This window comes from Vairimorpha necatrix, chromosome 2 (genome assembly GCF_036630325.1).
Source record: "Vairimorpha necatrix chromosome 2, complete sequence".
Lineage (NCBI taxonomy): Eukaryota > Fungi > Microsporidia > Nosematidae > Vairimorpha > Vairimorpha necatrix.
In genome coordinates, this window is record NC_088817.1 from 412,852 (window position 1) to 429,898 (window position 17,047).

Genomic DNA, 17,047 nt, shown 5'->3' on the forward strand with positions numbered 1-17,047 from the left:
CAACCGAAGTTCATAATAATATACATATCTTTATATTTTATATTTAGCGAATTATATGAGAGTAGCTTAGTAGGCAATTACTTAATTTTATAAATATAGGCAGTGGTCGCCTTAACCTCATCCTCGACTTTTCTGCTAAATATAAGTTATGCCTGCTCTAAATGACAAAAGTTGAGACGAAAATTTTTAAGAAGTTAGAAAACGTGTTGCCACACTCAAAACAAATACGCTGGCAAAAAATGCTACTTTTTGCTTGAGTTAATGTGTATTCTAATTCATATATATACTTATACTGTATTGGCTGCAATAGCTCTCGGTGATGCACTCCGAGGAGAGATTTATCATATAAAATTACAAAGCAACACGAACGCTGTAAACTTATTACATAGGTTTATAACACCCTAGCTATATTTTACTGTATAAAGCGACAATTAAAGCTTAAAAAGGCAATTTGGTGTCATGGCGTATAATGAGACTGTGCGCGAGAAGCAAATGATAATAAGAGTATTTTTATGTCCGACGTTCCCTTTCTTTGTTATTTAAACTACGTCTAATAATTATCTTATGTAATTTATATAAAAAACATTTTCTTATGTAGTAAACGAACATTAAATAAATATATAGGCATAGAAGAATTGTAGAAATTATAAACTTTGAGTAGGTTGAGATATAGAAACACAGTATTAGTTAACATCCTTACATTTACTAAAAACATTATTATGGTTTTGTCCTTTCGCGCACTTTTAAAAAAAATTAATGATCATCCCCTTATAAATTATTAGTAAAATTTATATTTTTTAAGGAAAGTCCATCATTTATGCAATGGTTTTTTAATTACATAGTATTAAAAATTTAGATAAGACATATTGTAAATAAAGGTTATGCTGTAAATCGTAAAATACCATTTTTTAAAATACGAAAAATAAAAAATTTTCAAAAACTTTAGATAGCATTAATTCGAAATAAAGCTAGAAACAAAAAAATAGATGATTCTCAGTAAATATTGCCGTAGAAATATAAGACAAACCAAAATTAGCTTTATTTAAATGTTTTTTTATTTTGCAGAAGATTAAACTAAGAATATAATAATCAGCGAAAAATGAATAGCTAATTTTATGGCAATATTTTTTAATAAAGATACATTCTCATTTTTTTATCAAAACCTCTTTTTTATTAATCAATAAGCCTTTATACAACATGATAAAATGACATATTCATGTGTGTACGACTTGAAAATTTATGTTTATTTGTAAAATATTTATACTTGTTATATTAAACTATCTTAGATCAAATTATACTATTTAGCAGGTCACGTGTTTTTCTTTTAAGTGTCCTTGCTTAGATTATAAAGAGTTACAAAACATATCTAACACATTAATTACATTAAGATATTGAATTTAGCATATGTTTTCTTAATTATTTCACATATTTCATTTAAACGTTTACAAAATTGATTTTTTTCCTCAATAAAATTAACGAAAGAACGTCTCAAATTATCAACATTTTCGACTATTTGCCACTTCTCATTGTCTCTTATTTTCAATGCATTTTTACAAAAATAAATTATTTCATCAATCAGAGACATCATACATATATTGTTCGTCACTGTATGTATTTTCCAAATGTCTCGAGAACACGTATCTAGCAAATTTCGTGAATAATAGCGTAATGATAAATTGGTTTTCTTAAATATTATGAAATTGGCAACATCTTTCATGAAATTAAGAGAAATAATTATCTTTGCTGTGTCGTCGGATTTAATTAAAGAAAGAGTATTTATAATGTGTTCGATATAATTAGAAAGTGCACATTCATATATTAATGAACATCGTCTTAAATAATTTCTATTCCTTTTGATTGTTTTCATATCAAAATCTGAAAAAATAATTGTTTCGAATTTAAATTGTTTTAGTGTAAAAATTGTTTCGTATTCATTTTTAATCTGATTAAATTTATCATTCATTAGGTTAAGTAAGTTATCCAATGACACGAAACTATATATCTCAGTTACCTTGTTATTGATTTTACAATCATAGATATGTTGATGTGTACTTGCATATGTGTCCACTTTATAATATTCCAATTTTCCCCCGCTTAATAAATACTCGAATAAATCTTCGGTAGTATGATCACTATAATCTATATGTGTCAAGTCGTTACCTCCTTCTGCTAAAATTGTCATAATATCAAGATCTTCGTAATTATTTATCTTATGATCATAATGAAACAGCATAGAAATTTCATTAGATTCGAAATGAGGACTAGAACATATTAACAAAGAAATAAATAAATACATAGGGCTATTATTTTTTAGTCTCATTTATCACTGATTAATTTAGAAATTATATTCAAAAATAACTGTTAATGTTTGTAAAAAGGCCAAATAAAAAAATATAATTTATTTGTTCGTGTTAGAATTATGAATTTGGACAATTTATCTATATGACGTGTATTTTCGGGACTAAATTGAAATATTAGGGGGTTTCGGAATTTTTATCTATAGTATTCGCTTCAAAGCTCGGTTTCTTGATTTTCTCAACGTCATTTTACTCTCTTGTCAAAAATAAATTTCAATTAAGTATGTCGTCTTCTACCATTACTATTTTTCGATAATATTGTTGTCAAGCATTTTTTAAAAAAATATTTGGCTTTTGTTAACATGTTAACGTAGTGTACAGATTAAACAACTAAAGACTCGTATCTGTACTTGTTATTGTGTGTTGTATCATCCGCGGACGAATTTTTTAGATAGGCTTATTTCGAATCTGCTGCTGTACAAAATTCAAAATACAGCAATTTTAGTCAATTAGTTTCTTATACGAATATTCTAGCCAAAACATCTCATAGATACATGTATATTTATACGTATCCGACATTTACAGTTATTTATTGCGCGCACACTATAGAGGTTCGATTAAAATACAAACAAAAGCACAAATACAAACTTTTCGAAAAAATGACTTTAGAAGGCTAACAAATAGTTGGGATGTTTGGCTTTTTTTTCTTTGTTGGTGTCCTGTATAGACGGGACTTTGCTATATTTATAATAGCTTTCTAAATAATTTTTAATATTATATAATTTATTGATGGTTTCTCTATTTCTCTTATACTCCATATATACCATACCCTTCACAGACAGACTTTCTTTTATATTTTATTTTTAATTAATTATTTCTTGTCAACACTAAACACAAACATTGGCGTACTTACGAATGTAGTAACGACCATGCAACTTTCGTTTGTTTGTTTGTTTGTTTGCGTGACTCATCATTACATGCCGTTTAAGATGTTTGACGGCTGATCGTTTTGACAGTTGTCTATGTGATGTAGTCATGTACATCACATTCTGCCCTCTCCTAAAGCTTTAAATTTTTTAAAGATACCACTTCATTCTTATATATTCCTGACCACTCTTAATGTTTCAATATTTCGTCCGGCGGTTCTACTATTATATTATTTTTATTAATTTTTATTATTTCCTGCTTATTCTTCGTGTTTATATTTTCTACCTTTTCTTTAAGCTTATTTCTTATTTTATATGTCTTCATTTGTTTATCTTTATCAAGGTATTTTATTTTTGTTAATTTAATATCTCGATTTCTTTTATACTCCTCATTATTATTTTCCTTTTCTTTATTTTTTATCTCATTGTTAAGCTTTTGGTCAACATCTGTGTTTCTTTTAATATTTTTATCTTTAACTTTAAATATATTTGTTTCAACTACCTTCTCGCGTAGTTTCTCGTTACTAAGCGTGTTCGCTTTAATTTCATCATTTGTTGATGTTTCATATTTAATTTTCACTTCTTTTGAATTTTTTTTATTTAATGTTTCTTCTTTTAATAAGTCATTATTCTCGACTTTATTTTTCGTTTCTTTAACTTCCTTCATCATGTATAGCTTTACTGGAACATCCTCTTTGACTTTTCGATGTTGCGATGTTTTCCTTAGCTGTTCGGAAGTATTATTTTTTATCGTAAAGCATTCGTTTGAATCGTGCGTAGTATTTTTGTGTAAACTGCACCATTTACTATTCATATAGTTATCATTTTGATTCCTAAATCGTTCTCGATCCATGTCAATTTGTCTTTGTTTGAGACCTCGTCTCTTACCTTCTAATATTAGGTGTTCTTCTACTGATTCTAGATATGCAACGATATCCTCAATTTTTTCCATTTTTAATTCTAAAATTTTTAATCTAGTTGAAAATCCTAAGCCCATAAAGAAACTCTCTCTTAATTTTCTTTCATATTCCTTTCTAGTTAAACCTTCAATTCTTGCATATTGATCAATTAAATCTTTTAATTCAGCTAAATATTCTTTAATATATCGGAACTGTGTCTGCCTACAATCCATTATTTTCAGCTGGAGCATTTCTGAACTCACTTTTTTAGTTAGATTTTTTTCTATAAATATTTTTATTTCTTTTAAATCTGATAAAGAAAATATTGGTTTTAAAATTGGGTCTTTAACAAGCTCTCCTAAAGCAATTCTCTGTTTTTTGAAATCCCATTTTTTATGTTTACTTATTTGGTTAAACTCATTAAACCAATGTTCTATTTCAGCATGATCATACTCTCTGATGTCTGCTATTATGTCTAAGTGTTTTTCCACTTCTAAATCGATCTCCTCGATCGTGTATTTAAATTTTAATCCTTCTCTGGATTTTTTTTTCATTTTTTCCTGCAATACAAGTTGCTCTTTGAATTCAAATTTGTCCTGTATAGACGGGACTTTGCTATATTTATAATAGCTTTCTAAATAATTTTTAATATTATATAATTTATTGATGGTTTCTCTATTTCTCTTATACTCCATATATACCATACCCTTCACAGACAGACTTTCTTTTATATTTTATTTTTAATTAATTATTTCTTGTCAACACTAAACACAAACATTGGCGTACTTACGAATGTAGTAACGACCATGCAACTTTCGTTTGTTTGTTTGTTTGTTTGCGTGACTCATCATTACATGCCGTTTAAGATGTTTGACGGCTGATCGTTTTGACAGTTGTCTATGTGATGTAGTCATGTACATCACAGTTGGAATGTATAAAAACTTGTTTAGAGGATTTCTAAAAGAACTCAAGTATAAATACCATAAGAAGTAATTGTATGCATTATCAATAAGAAAAAGGAGAATTATAAACCGGAAAAATTTAAACCTTATAATAATAACCTAATTTTCGAAAACTAACACATCCCGATTTTTACAACACATTTGATCGCAGCATTCTTTAAATAAGTATAAATCTAATCTTACTAATTTTTTATTTGACCATAATATTAAACTTGTAAATACTTTTTACGACAGATATTAATTCTACAAGAAGATTGTCATCGTTTTAAATGATCTTTACATAAAAACACAAATAAGTACCAGCCATATATATGTTAATAAAACTTTTGCAATATTGTTCGTAAGAATAATGAACAAGAATACCGGCCATCAGATGTTTTTTATGTATTTTTAGCTTCTTTTTTAAAATAAATATAAATATATCTATTTATTAATAAATTTTATTCGAAAAGACACAACGAGGGAATAAGTGCATTCATCTCTTACATGTATTAAATATGGGGTTTAGAAGACAAAAAATACGTGGACACTAAGTACAAGAGATCATGGGAAACGATCGTGCGGAAATAAGAGTAGATACAGGATATCCCTTGATATAAAGGTGAATCATAATAAGCCTATATTCTTGTGTTTGACAAGAAAAAAAGGGAAATTTTTTAGTCGAAGTTGGTATAGCCAACCAGGACCGACTTCATAGTGGAAAATGAAAAACTAAAAAAAATAAGCTTCTTGAAAATGAACTGGGACTAATCATAAATCCCGGAAAGAATAGTTCCTTATGTAATGACATGAGATGGAATGGTGAGCAAATTTCATAGAAAGTCATCGGTGCTGAAACCCCCAACCTTAACTTGAAGCATGCATCCAGTCTATTGTGTTAAAGACGGTCTAGAGTCCATCTATTTGGAATGACGAGGAGGATACGATCAAAAAGGTGCAGGAGAGGAAGATGTGGCTAAGCTGTGGGCGCACTAGAAATATGGCGACCGATGAAGAAGTGGTGTCGTTGAATGAGTATGAAGCTGAATCCGAGGTTGAAAACGGAAAAAATTTCACAGAAACCAAAGTCCGTGAAGATCCAAATCCCATGAGCGATACCGGGGAAAGCTGTGCTATAAATATTAAAAATAATGATAAATTACCCCAATAAATCTTTGCATAATGTTCGAAAATTTTAAGAAACGACTAAATAAAAGTATTTAGTTCATATTAGACTGACTACATATACATTTTATAGGCAATTGTCTCTACTTGAATTTGTAATCAAATTATATGTAATGTTAAAACATAAATGAAAAATTTTGATTTTATTTACTAAACAGAAATTCTTTTGGTAAGTGTAACACATGTCAATTTGCGACATTTGACATGTTGTTCTTTGAATATTTAATAATAAATAAACCCATGTTTTCATTCCTGCACTTTTAATATGATACGACTTAAAGAGCCATTATATGCTAGAGAAATAACGGTGTCAAAAGCTTCAGCATTTGACCATTGTAATCCTAGAAATTAAAGACCATGGACCTCAAAATAAAAATTATTGACATACTCCCAAATAAAAAAGAGAAAGCATCACAATTAGTTTTGTATCATGATACTTGTATTATCCCCTTTCCCAACATTTATTATTAGTGTTACATTTCTGATTAACTGATTCAAAAAACTATTTTGAATTTTTATTTTAATGATTTTAACAATATCCTGACATCCTTTTTATAAATTTCGTGACCACTTGTAACTGAATTGTCTTTTTATTTCTCACCAGAAGAGAAATATCTTTTATTTTGTTTTACTTAAAAGTGTTGTACCAAATACGACTTATGATGATTTATTAGTTTAAACAGTTCTTTATCTCTTGAAGTACAATATTTTTTGTAATTTGTAGAAGCCTCGATAATAATAAAAAAACTTTTTGACCGCCTCGAGAACTCAAATGCTCTAACACTATGGTTTTAATGCTTAGAAAATTTATTCATGTTATTTTGCACATTCTTGACTTTCCTTCGGTTTTTAGGGTAATTTATAAACACATTCTTCATGTAACTTTCTGTAATCGAGATTATTGTGTATGGCAATTTACATACCAAAAACTCCAATATGTCAATCTGAAACATTACACGACCATAACTTTATATTTCCATACAGTTTAAACATAATTTATTAATTTAATGCAGTGTGTATATTGTTGTTGTAAATAAATATTGCATAAAATTTGCCATTCTGGGGGGTTGAAATTGTAATGTTTAGATTTCATTTTTTACACGAGAAAACAAAGGCTACATGTCGAATTTGTATAATGTTACACTTTTGTGTCTCAATGAAGTTATATGCCTGAAAAGAGGCATTATGCACTACAAGTATGCTAAATATAAGTGTTAAAAATGTTAGTTATTTTGTTAATTTTTTTTTCTTCTCCCCAAATGATACTATGTGAGATTTGTAAAACAAAATTCAGATGTATAGACGGGGAATACATTTGCGAAGAAGGGCACATTTCACAGACAAAATTAGAAGTAGCAGATGATTTACATTTTACCACAAGAAGTCAGAAACATATCACTAAAAAGGAAGCATCAGTATTTTCAAAATATTGTTTTACTTATAGAAAATTGTTACTTTACACCGTCCTATTTAAAGATTTAGTTTCTTTTCTAAAATGCTCATCAACAAAATTTATAGATTTGTATACAAATTTTTTTTCTGGCGATAGAAAAATTGTCAGCTCACCAATAAAAATTCAATTTGGGCATTTGATAATTTTGGGTTATCTTACTAAAAGAACTGAATTGGAAAAAAATGGAAAATTGTATTTTTTTCAAGAATATCTAAATGAAATAGAAACTTTTGATTACCGCGCAAAAATTAAAAATATAAAAAATATTTTTGATATGAAAAAAATAATAAATCAAAAATTAGGAATCACAAAAAGAGTAGGAGGTTGGCTAAATAAACATAAAATTATGGATATATTGGGGACTGCAAAATATCCTTGCAATAAAAAACATAAAAAAATTATAAGTGAAACATCTTTGGGTCATCCATTAATAGAATATAACAAGGCCTTAATAAGGCAAGAAATTGGGTATTCAGAAGATTTACTTATAAAATATTTTTATAAAATTCTAGAATATTTTACAATACAATTAAATGAAGATTTGGAAAATTATTTTAAAAAATATCTATCGCTTAGAAATTTGTCTAATAAAATGTTTACACCAGAGGACGAAGTTTCAATATATTTATTTTTGTATAATGAACATAAAAAACTAGAGATCGATTATAATCAAGCGCTAAAAAATTTAAATATTTTTTTGAAAAATAAATATTACGACGAAAATATAGAATCTAAAGAAACATCATTAGTTGATCTAATTGTTTTACTTACACACACATCTTATCACCATTTTTATTTTTTGGTATCTTCTACATTAAAATCAAGAGAATTCAAATCTACGAATAATATTTTTGTGATAACAAAGACAAAGAAACAATATTATAGAAATATAAAATGGAAAGCATTTCGAATTTATATAAGAAGAATCAAAATGTTATTAAAAAACAATATAAATTATAAGTCAAAAAAAAATTATATTGAAGATGATAGAATATAATAAAATCATTTTCCCAAAAATTTGTGAAATTAATTTGCTTACACTAGCTTGTTTTCAGGAAATTTGAAATTTAAAAATCTTGGATACGTCTAATTCTAATTTCTGTTACAAAAAAGTATTAGAGATTTGCTTGAGAAATGTTTATTAGATACGTATAGCGATTTTTTCTGTTATCGTAACTTTGTTTCTGTTTTAAGGTATATTTAGTCCCATAACGCCCTTGTATGCACGTATAAAATCATTCTATCTTTTTGTACATTCGATAAGCTAAACATAATTGTACTTTAAAATCTTTGATAATAAATTTCTGAAATTTTATGAATTGCATTTAAATTAACAAATAATTGTAACACCATAACTTTGCGATTATTTATCGATTATGGTCCATGAAAATATAAAAATAAAATTTTTATTCATTTTATACTTTGTTATTGCTTCTGTCTAGTAAAATTTTTTTAAGTAGAAACTACTCTGATTTTTTCTAGTATATTTTGATTAGAAAATATTCAATTGGTTCTGATAATTCTTTTCTTACTTATACTTTGATGAATTTCTATCAGAAAATTGTTAATTGGAAATAATTTTGATTAAAATTAGTATTGTAAATATAAATAATTAGAAAATTGTTTTATTTAAAACTAATTTTTATTAATATAATCAAGTACCATCATTATATATTAATCTTTATGCCTCCGAAAACGAGGAACTTGATATTTTATAAGATTAAACCATTTATAATCAATAATAGAAACATTTTGATAATTTCGTGCGGTGTATTTATTGATTGTTTTAATACTTACTATTTTAAAGCATGATTAGCAAAATTGTAGTTAATATATTATTAAAACTTCCCTAATAGTTATATAAATGTGAAATTATGTCTGGATATGTTTTTAAATACTATTAAATTTTTTTATATAAAAAACTCATGATATTTACTGCAATGCGAAGCCAAAAAATCACATTAAAATTCTCTAGCCATCATCATCTAAATTTTATGTGTCAAATCATAAAATAGTATTTGATCTGACAATATTTTTTATACGATACTAGCGTATGCTTTCCCGTTTTGAAAACGGGATAAATGTTTTTGTTTTATAATATGTCCCGTCTCTGTAAATTTTGTAAAGTATCCATTTTTGGCTGATTGAATTTGACAGAGTTTAAACATGATTTTGAAATATACTTTTTAGTAACATATAAGAAGTAAAGTTGAGCTAAAAACATTTAATAATTATAATGGGATAATTTTGGGAGCTTCTAAGCTCAAGTTTTGACAGTTTTATTCAATTTTCTTTTTTTTGTACATGTTTTGTGATTTTTTTCTAGAAGGGTTAAATAAATTCTAAAAAACGATTCTGACGATATTTTTGAACTGAGTTTTCTAAAAATAATAAATAGAATAAAAATGCATTAACATACAGTATACGCACATATGATAGTCAAGATCCTTCATTGAGTTTATATTTGATATTACAATAACACAATAAGCTATAATAAGAAGTTTAGATTTTACAAAACCACAAAAAAAGAGGGGTAAAAAATTAAATAAAATTCTTTTATATATATGACTAGCGTATGCTTTCCCGTTTTGAAAACGGGAATTGTATGAGTTTAAATTTGTCCCTCTTCAGTAAATTTTGTTAAGTTATTTTTTAAGATAATGAATTTAAAAAGGAGAAAACATGATTTTTAAAAATACTTTTTAGCAACATATAAGAAGTAATGTTGTTTTAAAACATTTAATAATCTCAATGAGATAATTTTTAAAACTCCTAAAGCTCATTTTTGACACTTTTATTCTGTTTTTTCTCTGGTTAATATTTTTGTGAATTTTTTTCTAGAAGGGTTAAATAAATTCTAAAAAACGATTCTGACGATATTTTAGAACTGAGTTTTACAAAAATAATAATTAAATCAAAAAAGTATTAACTAATAACATACACACTTAGAATATTCAGATTAAGGCAATAAATCTATATTTGATATTACAATAACATAATAAATATCAAAAGGGCCGTTTAGAAATTTAAAAATCACAAAAAAGAGGGGTAAAAAATTAAATAAAATTCTTTTATATATATGATATTAGGTAATATTTGTAAAGAGATTTGTAATTTAATAAAAATAATTTAAAAAACTAAAAATTTAGAACTTATAATATGTTTTATATTATTGGAATTTAAATCACTTATCAAAAAATATCTGTAATTATCTTTAAAACTCAAATTTATAAAATAATATTATTAATAAAACATATGTAGAATTAATTTTTGTTAAAGTACAACTTGTCTATTATGATTTTCAAGCTTAAAAACTATTAAACGAGATGTTTTTTTGATTACATGAATCAAAAATAAAAATGTTACAATAATTATTAATAATCAACATATTAGCAATTATAAAGAAAGAATATAATCAGTCCAAAAAATGAGACTAAATTGTTTTTACATTTTTTTTACAGTAAATTTTTTTTTCTTATCAATCCTGAACGTTATAGCTCTGTTGATTTATTTTATTTTTAGAATTCGAAAATAGAAAAGTTACATATTAAACAAGAAAACATGTTTGTTATTTGATCGTTATTTACTTTTTATTGTTCTTCTCTAAATTCTTTATCATTTATCATTGATTTTTTATAATGCATTAAATAAGTAAAAATTCGACACATTTTTCCTCTTTTAATTTAAAAATTTTGATCAGTAAATAAATAATTCCTAAAATAAACAATGATGCTTCTATAAAAAAAAATATTTAATATTAACCCATGTATATTTTATTAAATTTTACATTAATATTATTAGTGAAAAGTATTAGCACTTATGAGAGGAATTTAATATCCTGTATAATTACTGATGATAAAAATCGCGAAGAAAATTTAAGAAACTATTTAGAAATGTGTAGGCCGCTAAACACATTCAATGTATATTTAACAAGTTTTAAGCGATCGATTTTTGAAAAACAACTCAATCAGGAAATAGTAATAGAATGTGAAAACATTATAACAGAAATGATTAAATTGTATGAAAAATATAAGTCAGTATGGGAAGATGAAGTAAAAATAATTAATGGATGCAAAAGTAATATGAAAGATGATCTAAATAAATTTAATCAAAAGATGGAGTTTATTATTGAAACATACGGTGTACAAATGAATAAATTGGAAGATATATTTACTAAAAACTTCCAATTTTTGAGAGAAAACGCAATATGCGTAAATGAAAGCTTTATAAATACAAGCAACAACGTTAGATTATAGCTGTTGAAAAAAAATTAATAGTAATTATAGTTAATGTATATTATTTATTATTAAATTAATTAAAAACAATTTATATATTTAAAGCATAAAAACTGTTTTGATTATTGTAAACATATAATTTGCTGTATGGAGACTTAATATATGATTTTAACGTTGATTGGGATGTAATATAACACATCATCCATGATTGTAATGTGTAAAAAAAGACGCAGAAAAAATATTAGAAAATTAATAATAGCTTGAAGTCGATATAAAAGAAAAAAGTCATCAATATTCCAATTTAACGGAGAATCACGTTGCAAATATATTAATAATAGACACAGAATACAATTGCAATAAATGATAAATATCGTCATAATTTATGTCATTTGACATAAACAAAACACTAAAATATGTAAAGATATATTTTACAGAACAATTCTATACACAAGAAAATAAAAAAAAATTATTTGAAAGTCATTTGACGTTTATTATTTGCTTATATAAATAAATACAACTATTATCCCATGAATATTTTATTTGTCTTAAATATTTATGCACAGCTCGTTAAATGTGATAACTCTTCGGAAATACACGATTTATCAATTTTTATTGATGATGAAGAAGACAGTTTTGAAAATTTAAGAATTTATTTAGGAAGAATACATAACATTTTTATCTACAACCTATATTTTTCAATGATGAAATATTCTGAAATTTTTGAAAACACAAAAGAGGTAGTAGATAAATGTCGGGATATTATACAACAGATTTCTTTTACATATGAGAAACTACTGAAAAAATGTTCTAATGAGCTCAAGTGTTATAATTCAAAAGAAAAGATGTCTGTTAAAGAAAAAACATTCTTTGATGTTAAACATGAGCAGAAATCATTTTATGAAAAAATTGAAACTTTTTTTGAACCACATAAATTAGAAATAAGAGAGATGGAGATTGATTTTCTTGACTACATTAATTCTAAAACAGAAATTAAAAATGTCTAATAACCTTCACTAACTCAGTTATAATCTATATTTAAATGTTTTTTTGGTCATTATCTGCTTACGTATAATAATATAGTATAGAATTGTACTGTTATAATCTAAATAAAATGTATGTTATTTTATATCGTCGGCTATCTATATAAATTGTTTTTTAAGTGATATGTTTATTGAAATGACACTTTAGTAAATATAATTACAAAAAATTCTTATCTTCAGAGTTTATAAGACATTCAATATTATTATTAATAATTAGCTACGGATAAATCGTGACACAAGAATTCTATTAGGTAACCCACAAAAAACGTAAAACAGTAATTTAAAATATTTCATAAACACCTATCATAGGTTAAAGTTATGCATCAACGAAAATATTAGCAGAAAAAAACTATGTACATCAAAAAAATTTAAACACAAATTATGTAAAGTATCTAAAAACAAAAACAACGATTTTTAGATGTTGTCTTGTGCTTAAAGATATTTCTCATTTGCAAATTTGAACCATTAAAAATTGAGCATTTAATGGCGACAAAGGCTGATCTTGTATTAAGTCAAGAAACTTTATTGTGTGTGAACTATTAATATCCGAGATGAAGAGATAAATAAACGCTAAACATTTAGTTAAATTATTTGCTCTAAATCCGAGATAGTTATTGTTTTATGACACAAGAAAATATTAATATTTGAACACACACCCATTTGTTGTACAAATACATCTTAGATCAACATGTTTTTTTATTACGTATATATACAGTCCATTTTTCATTTAATCTTTTCATGATATAGACTTCGGGCGATTCATGCAACTAATAATATACACTTTGTGTTTTTTCAGTACAGTATTAATATTTTAATTTTCATAGTGCGTTAAAAAGTAAATCCCTTGATGAAAACTCTATAACTCAGTATAGATAGTATTTTTGTTATTTGTTAATAATCATATATTTAGTAAAAAAATTTATCTAGCGGTTCCGTAAAATAGTCCGAATTTCTAGTCGCTTAATATCAAACTACAATACAAGCATTCTAAAATGCAATCTTCGTTTGTAAAAAGATTTTTTTTTGAGCATATGTTATCTATATAGAATCTTGAAATTAAAAAAAAATTGATTCATTAGGATAATGATTAAAATATGAGATTCGCCCATATGATTATATTTTAAGCAGGCCTCATCCGTATGTTATATTTAATCGTTTTACTCTATCCATAATATTTTTCTACAGGGGCAAATTTAAATTAGTTTTTCAAAGCAATATACAGATCTTTACAACTTGGCAAAATATGTCGAATTTAATTAAAATTTCTGATCTTTAAGTCAATCTAAAAACACTTTTATCAAACATTTTATCTTAGATGCTGTATCAACCTCCAAAATTAATAATATATTATTTTAGAGCTGGAACCTATGAAATTATAAACATTGGGTTGGAAAAATATATTTGAATGGAAGACGATATTTAAACTTGATAAAATAATCAACAATATTACATTGCCCCCATGTTAGTAAGTTTCTAAGATATATAAATTTTTAAATAACATATAAAATAAACATAAATCAACCCCTATGTTTATATATTTTTCGTCATTAATCTGCTCAAATATTAATATTAATATAAACAACGGAAATCTTGAATCTCAAAATAATTGTTCCATGAATACTGATATCATGTACGAATTTGAGACGATTTTAGCTGAAAAACATAACGATTTGATTTGTGTAGATATGGAAGATATATATACAACCTTTGAGGAGATGATAACAATCGGCAGTCAAAAAAAAATTAAAGACCATAATCAAATCAATGAAATGTTTTTCAATTCGAATCCTGCCGAAATTAATAAAATTAAAGACCAAATAAGTCATAAAATGAAATTTATGAAAGAAACATTACATATTATTGTGAAAAAGAACGAATGTCTTTTGCAAACAATCCCGATTAAAATTTTGAAAATTAAGTTAGATAGAACTGAGTATGCACAAAACAGGTCTTTTAGATCGTATTTATGTAAAAAATATAACAGTTATAGAGATAAAATTCAAAATAAGCTTTTAAAGCTTATAGATACGATTAATGATCTAGATCAATGTGATAATAAGGTCATTATTGAAGCGTTGAAATTTATTGTTGATATAATTAATTTTATAATACCAAAAAGTTATTCCCTAAAAATCACGTATTATTCTTTGCAATTAAAAAGTTTTCTATTGCTAGATTATTGGAAGTTAGAAACAGTACTGAAAAACATCAATATATCAGAACTAATTACACTTATTACAAATTATTATAATAATAAAATTAAAAAAACTGATGAACATAGAAAACAAATTTTGAAAGACTTTACAGACTTACATAATGACTATAGTAATTTCTGTATACAAAAAGATGATATTTATTTACGTATTTACAAAATCATCAAAATAATAATTGAAAAACACAAATCATTATAATTTACTTGTTAAAATAAACTTTAAAAAAAATTTACAATTTTTTATAGTTTTTAGTCTAAATTCTTGAAGATAAGCTACAAGTTTTTAAAATAACAACTAACAATTTTGTCAGATGTCTTTTAATTAAATGGTATAAATTGTCAAAATAAAAAGTTAGGGAAAAAATCATGTCAGGAAAGACCTATCAGATTTATTTGTATGATTTGAATATTAAATAAAATTTTTAGTTCATTTCAAATTAGTTGCGTGTGTATGATTAATAAATTTAACCTCGGATTTTAAATTAAAAAAAAACTCAATGACACTTTGAAACAATATATTAAATTTAATCTATCTATATAAACCGAATAAAACATATTTTTTTAATGTAAAATAATAAGATATTATAAGCTAATTAATTGAATTTTTAGTCATGGCAGGCTGATCGTCATAAAATATCAGAGAGATCTAAGAAAAATTTACGCATGATACAAAATTTTAAATTTAAAAAAAACAAATATTAAAAGAAGAAAGCAGCAATTATATAAATAAACTGATGGGAGGTGGGGTACTTTAGACCCCCCCCTTTGAAGCGCTTCAATTTTTTTTTCGAACCCCAAAATTGAAGTGCAAAAAAAAAGAGGAGCAAGAAAGGGACAAAAATTTCTTATCACTTTAAACATTAAAAATACAAAATAATTATATAAAACGACTTAAAATTAAATTTTATACCAATATCTAAAAATAAAAAGTGTCTACTTAAAATTTCAAACTAAATTTAAATTCTTTTATTTTATGATAATTTTCATTTTTTCCCCTTAAAAATGACAGAAATATACAAGGACGTTGAGAAAATACTTGAGGAAGTAATTATATCTACTTTAAATTCAAGGTTTTGTCCACTTTGTTATGGGAATGTACAAAGACGTATAGGAATACAAAATCAAGTGAGATGTACATCAAAAAGGTGCAGAAAAGAATTTACGATAACAAACAAGAAACCTTTTCATGGAGCTAAATTACCTTGGCTGATAATATGCCAGGTCATATTTCTTTTTGTTGAAAATACGGCCATAAAAACTATTAAAAAAATTCATAGTTTCAATCGAAAAACAATTTATAGAATTTTCAGAAACTTAAATAAGCATATAACTGGTAATAAAAAAATAGGAGGTCCAGGTATAATTGTGGAGATTGACGAATCTAAATTCGGAAAGCGAAAATACAACAAAGGCCACAAAGTTGACGGCGTATGGATACTTGGGATGGTGGAAAGGACTACAGAACGAGGCTTAGTCTTAATTAAAGTTAAAAATAGAAAAGCCGTGACTCTCGAAAGATTAATAAAAGAATATGTACATCCCGGAAGTATTATTTATACTGATTGTTGGAGAGGGTATATAAATTTAAATCAATTAGGCTTATACGAACACTATACTGTTAACCATTCCCTTGGTTTTATAAATCCTGAGAATGGTGTTCATACCAACACAATTGAAGGAACATGGGCTGGTGTAAAAAGAGTGATTCCTGCAAGATATCGGACTAAAAAAGATGTAAATCTATTTCTTAATTTTTTTACTTTTAAAAGAAATTATCCTAATAATCCCTTCATAAATATAATAAAAAGTGTTTTTGATAAATATATCTTGGTTTCTAATAACATTTTACATCTGAATAT

The 17,047-nt window shown here is 25.6% G+C and overlaps 5 protein-coding genes across 5 annotated transcripts; 4 read left to right on the forward strand and 1 right to left on the reverse strand.

Moving 5' to 3' along the window:
* Window positions 1–1,378: 1,378 nt before the first annotated feature.
* VNE69_02112 (uncharacterized protein) lies at window positions 1,379–2,296 on the reverse strand (the record flags this gene model as incomplete). Its single annotated transcript, XM_065472660.1, has 1 exon — window positions 1,379–2,296. One exon carries the CDS (start codon window positions 2,294–2,296, stop codon window positions 1,379–1,381), a length of 918 nt encoding a protein of 305 aa, XP_065328732.1.
* Window positions 2,297–7,507: 5,211 nt separating this feature from the next.
* On the forward strand, window positions 7,508–8,698 carry VNE69_02113 (uncharacterized protein; the record flags this gene model as incomplete). The annotated part of the gene is made up of 1 exon (XM_065472661.1): window positions 7,508–8,698. One exon carries the CDS (start codon window positions 7,508–7,510, stop codon window positions 8,696–8,698), a length of 1,191 nt encoding a protein of 396 aa, XP_065328733.1.
* A 2,767-nt stretch (window positions 8,699–11,465) lies between these two features.
* Window positions 11,466–11,957, forward strand: VNE69_02114 (putative SP-containing protein; the record flags this gene model as incomplete). Its single annotated transcript, XM_065472662.1, has 1 exon — window positions 11,466–11,957. One exon carries the CDS (start codon window positions 11,466–11,468, stop codon window positions 11,955–11,957), a length of 492 nt encoding a protein of 163 aa, XP_065328734.1.
* A 506-nt stretch (window positions 11,958–12,463) lies between these two features.
* Window positions 12,464–12,940, forward strand: VNE69_02115 (putative SP-containing protein; the record flags this gene model as incomplete). The annotated part of the gene is made up of 1 exon (XM_065472663.1): window positions 12,464–12,940. The coding sequence occupies one exon, from the start codon at window positions 12,464–12,466 to the stop codon at window positions 12,938–12,940; it is 477 nt and encodes a 158-aa protein (XP_065328735.1).
* Window positions 12,941–14,502: 1,562 nt separating this feature from the next.
* On the forward strand, window positions 14,503–15,387 carry VNE69_02116 (uncharacterized protein; the record flags this gene model as incomplete). Its single annotated transcript, XM_065472664.1, has 1 exon — window positions 14,503–15,387. The coding sequence occupies one exon, from the start codon at window positions 14,503–14,505 to the stop codon at window positions 15,385–15,387; it is 885 nt and encodes a 294-aa protein (XP_065328736.1).
* Window positions 15,388–17,047: the final 1,660 nt, after the last annotated feature.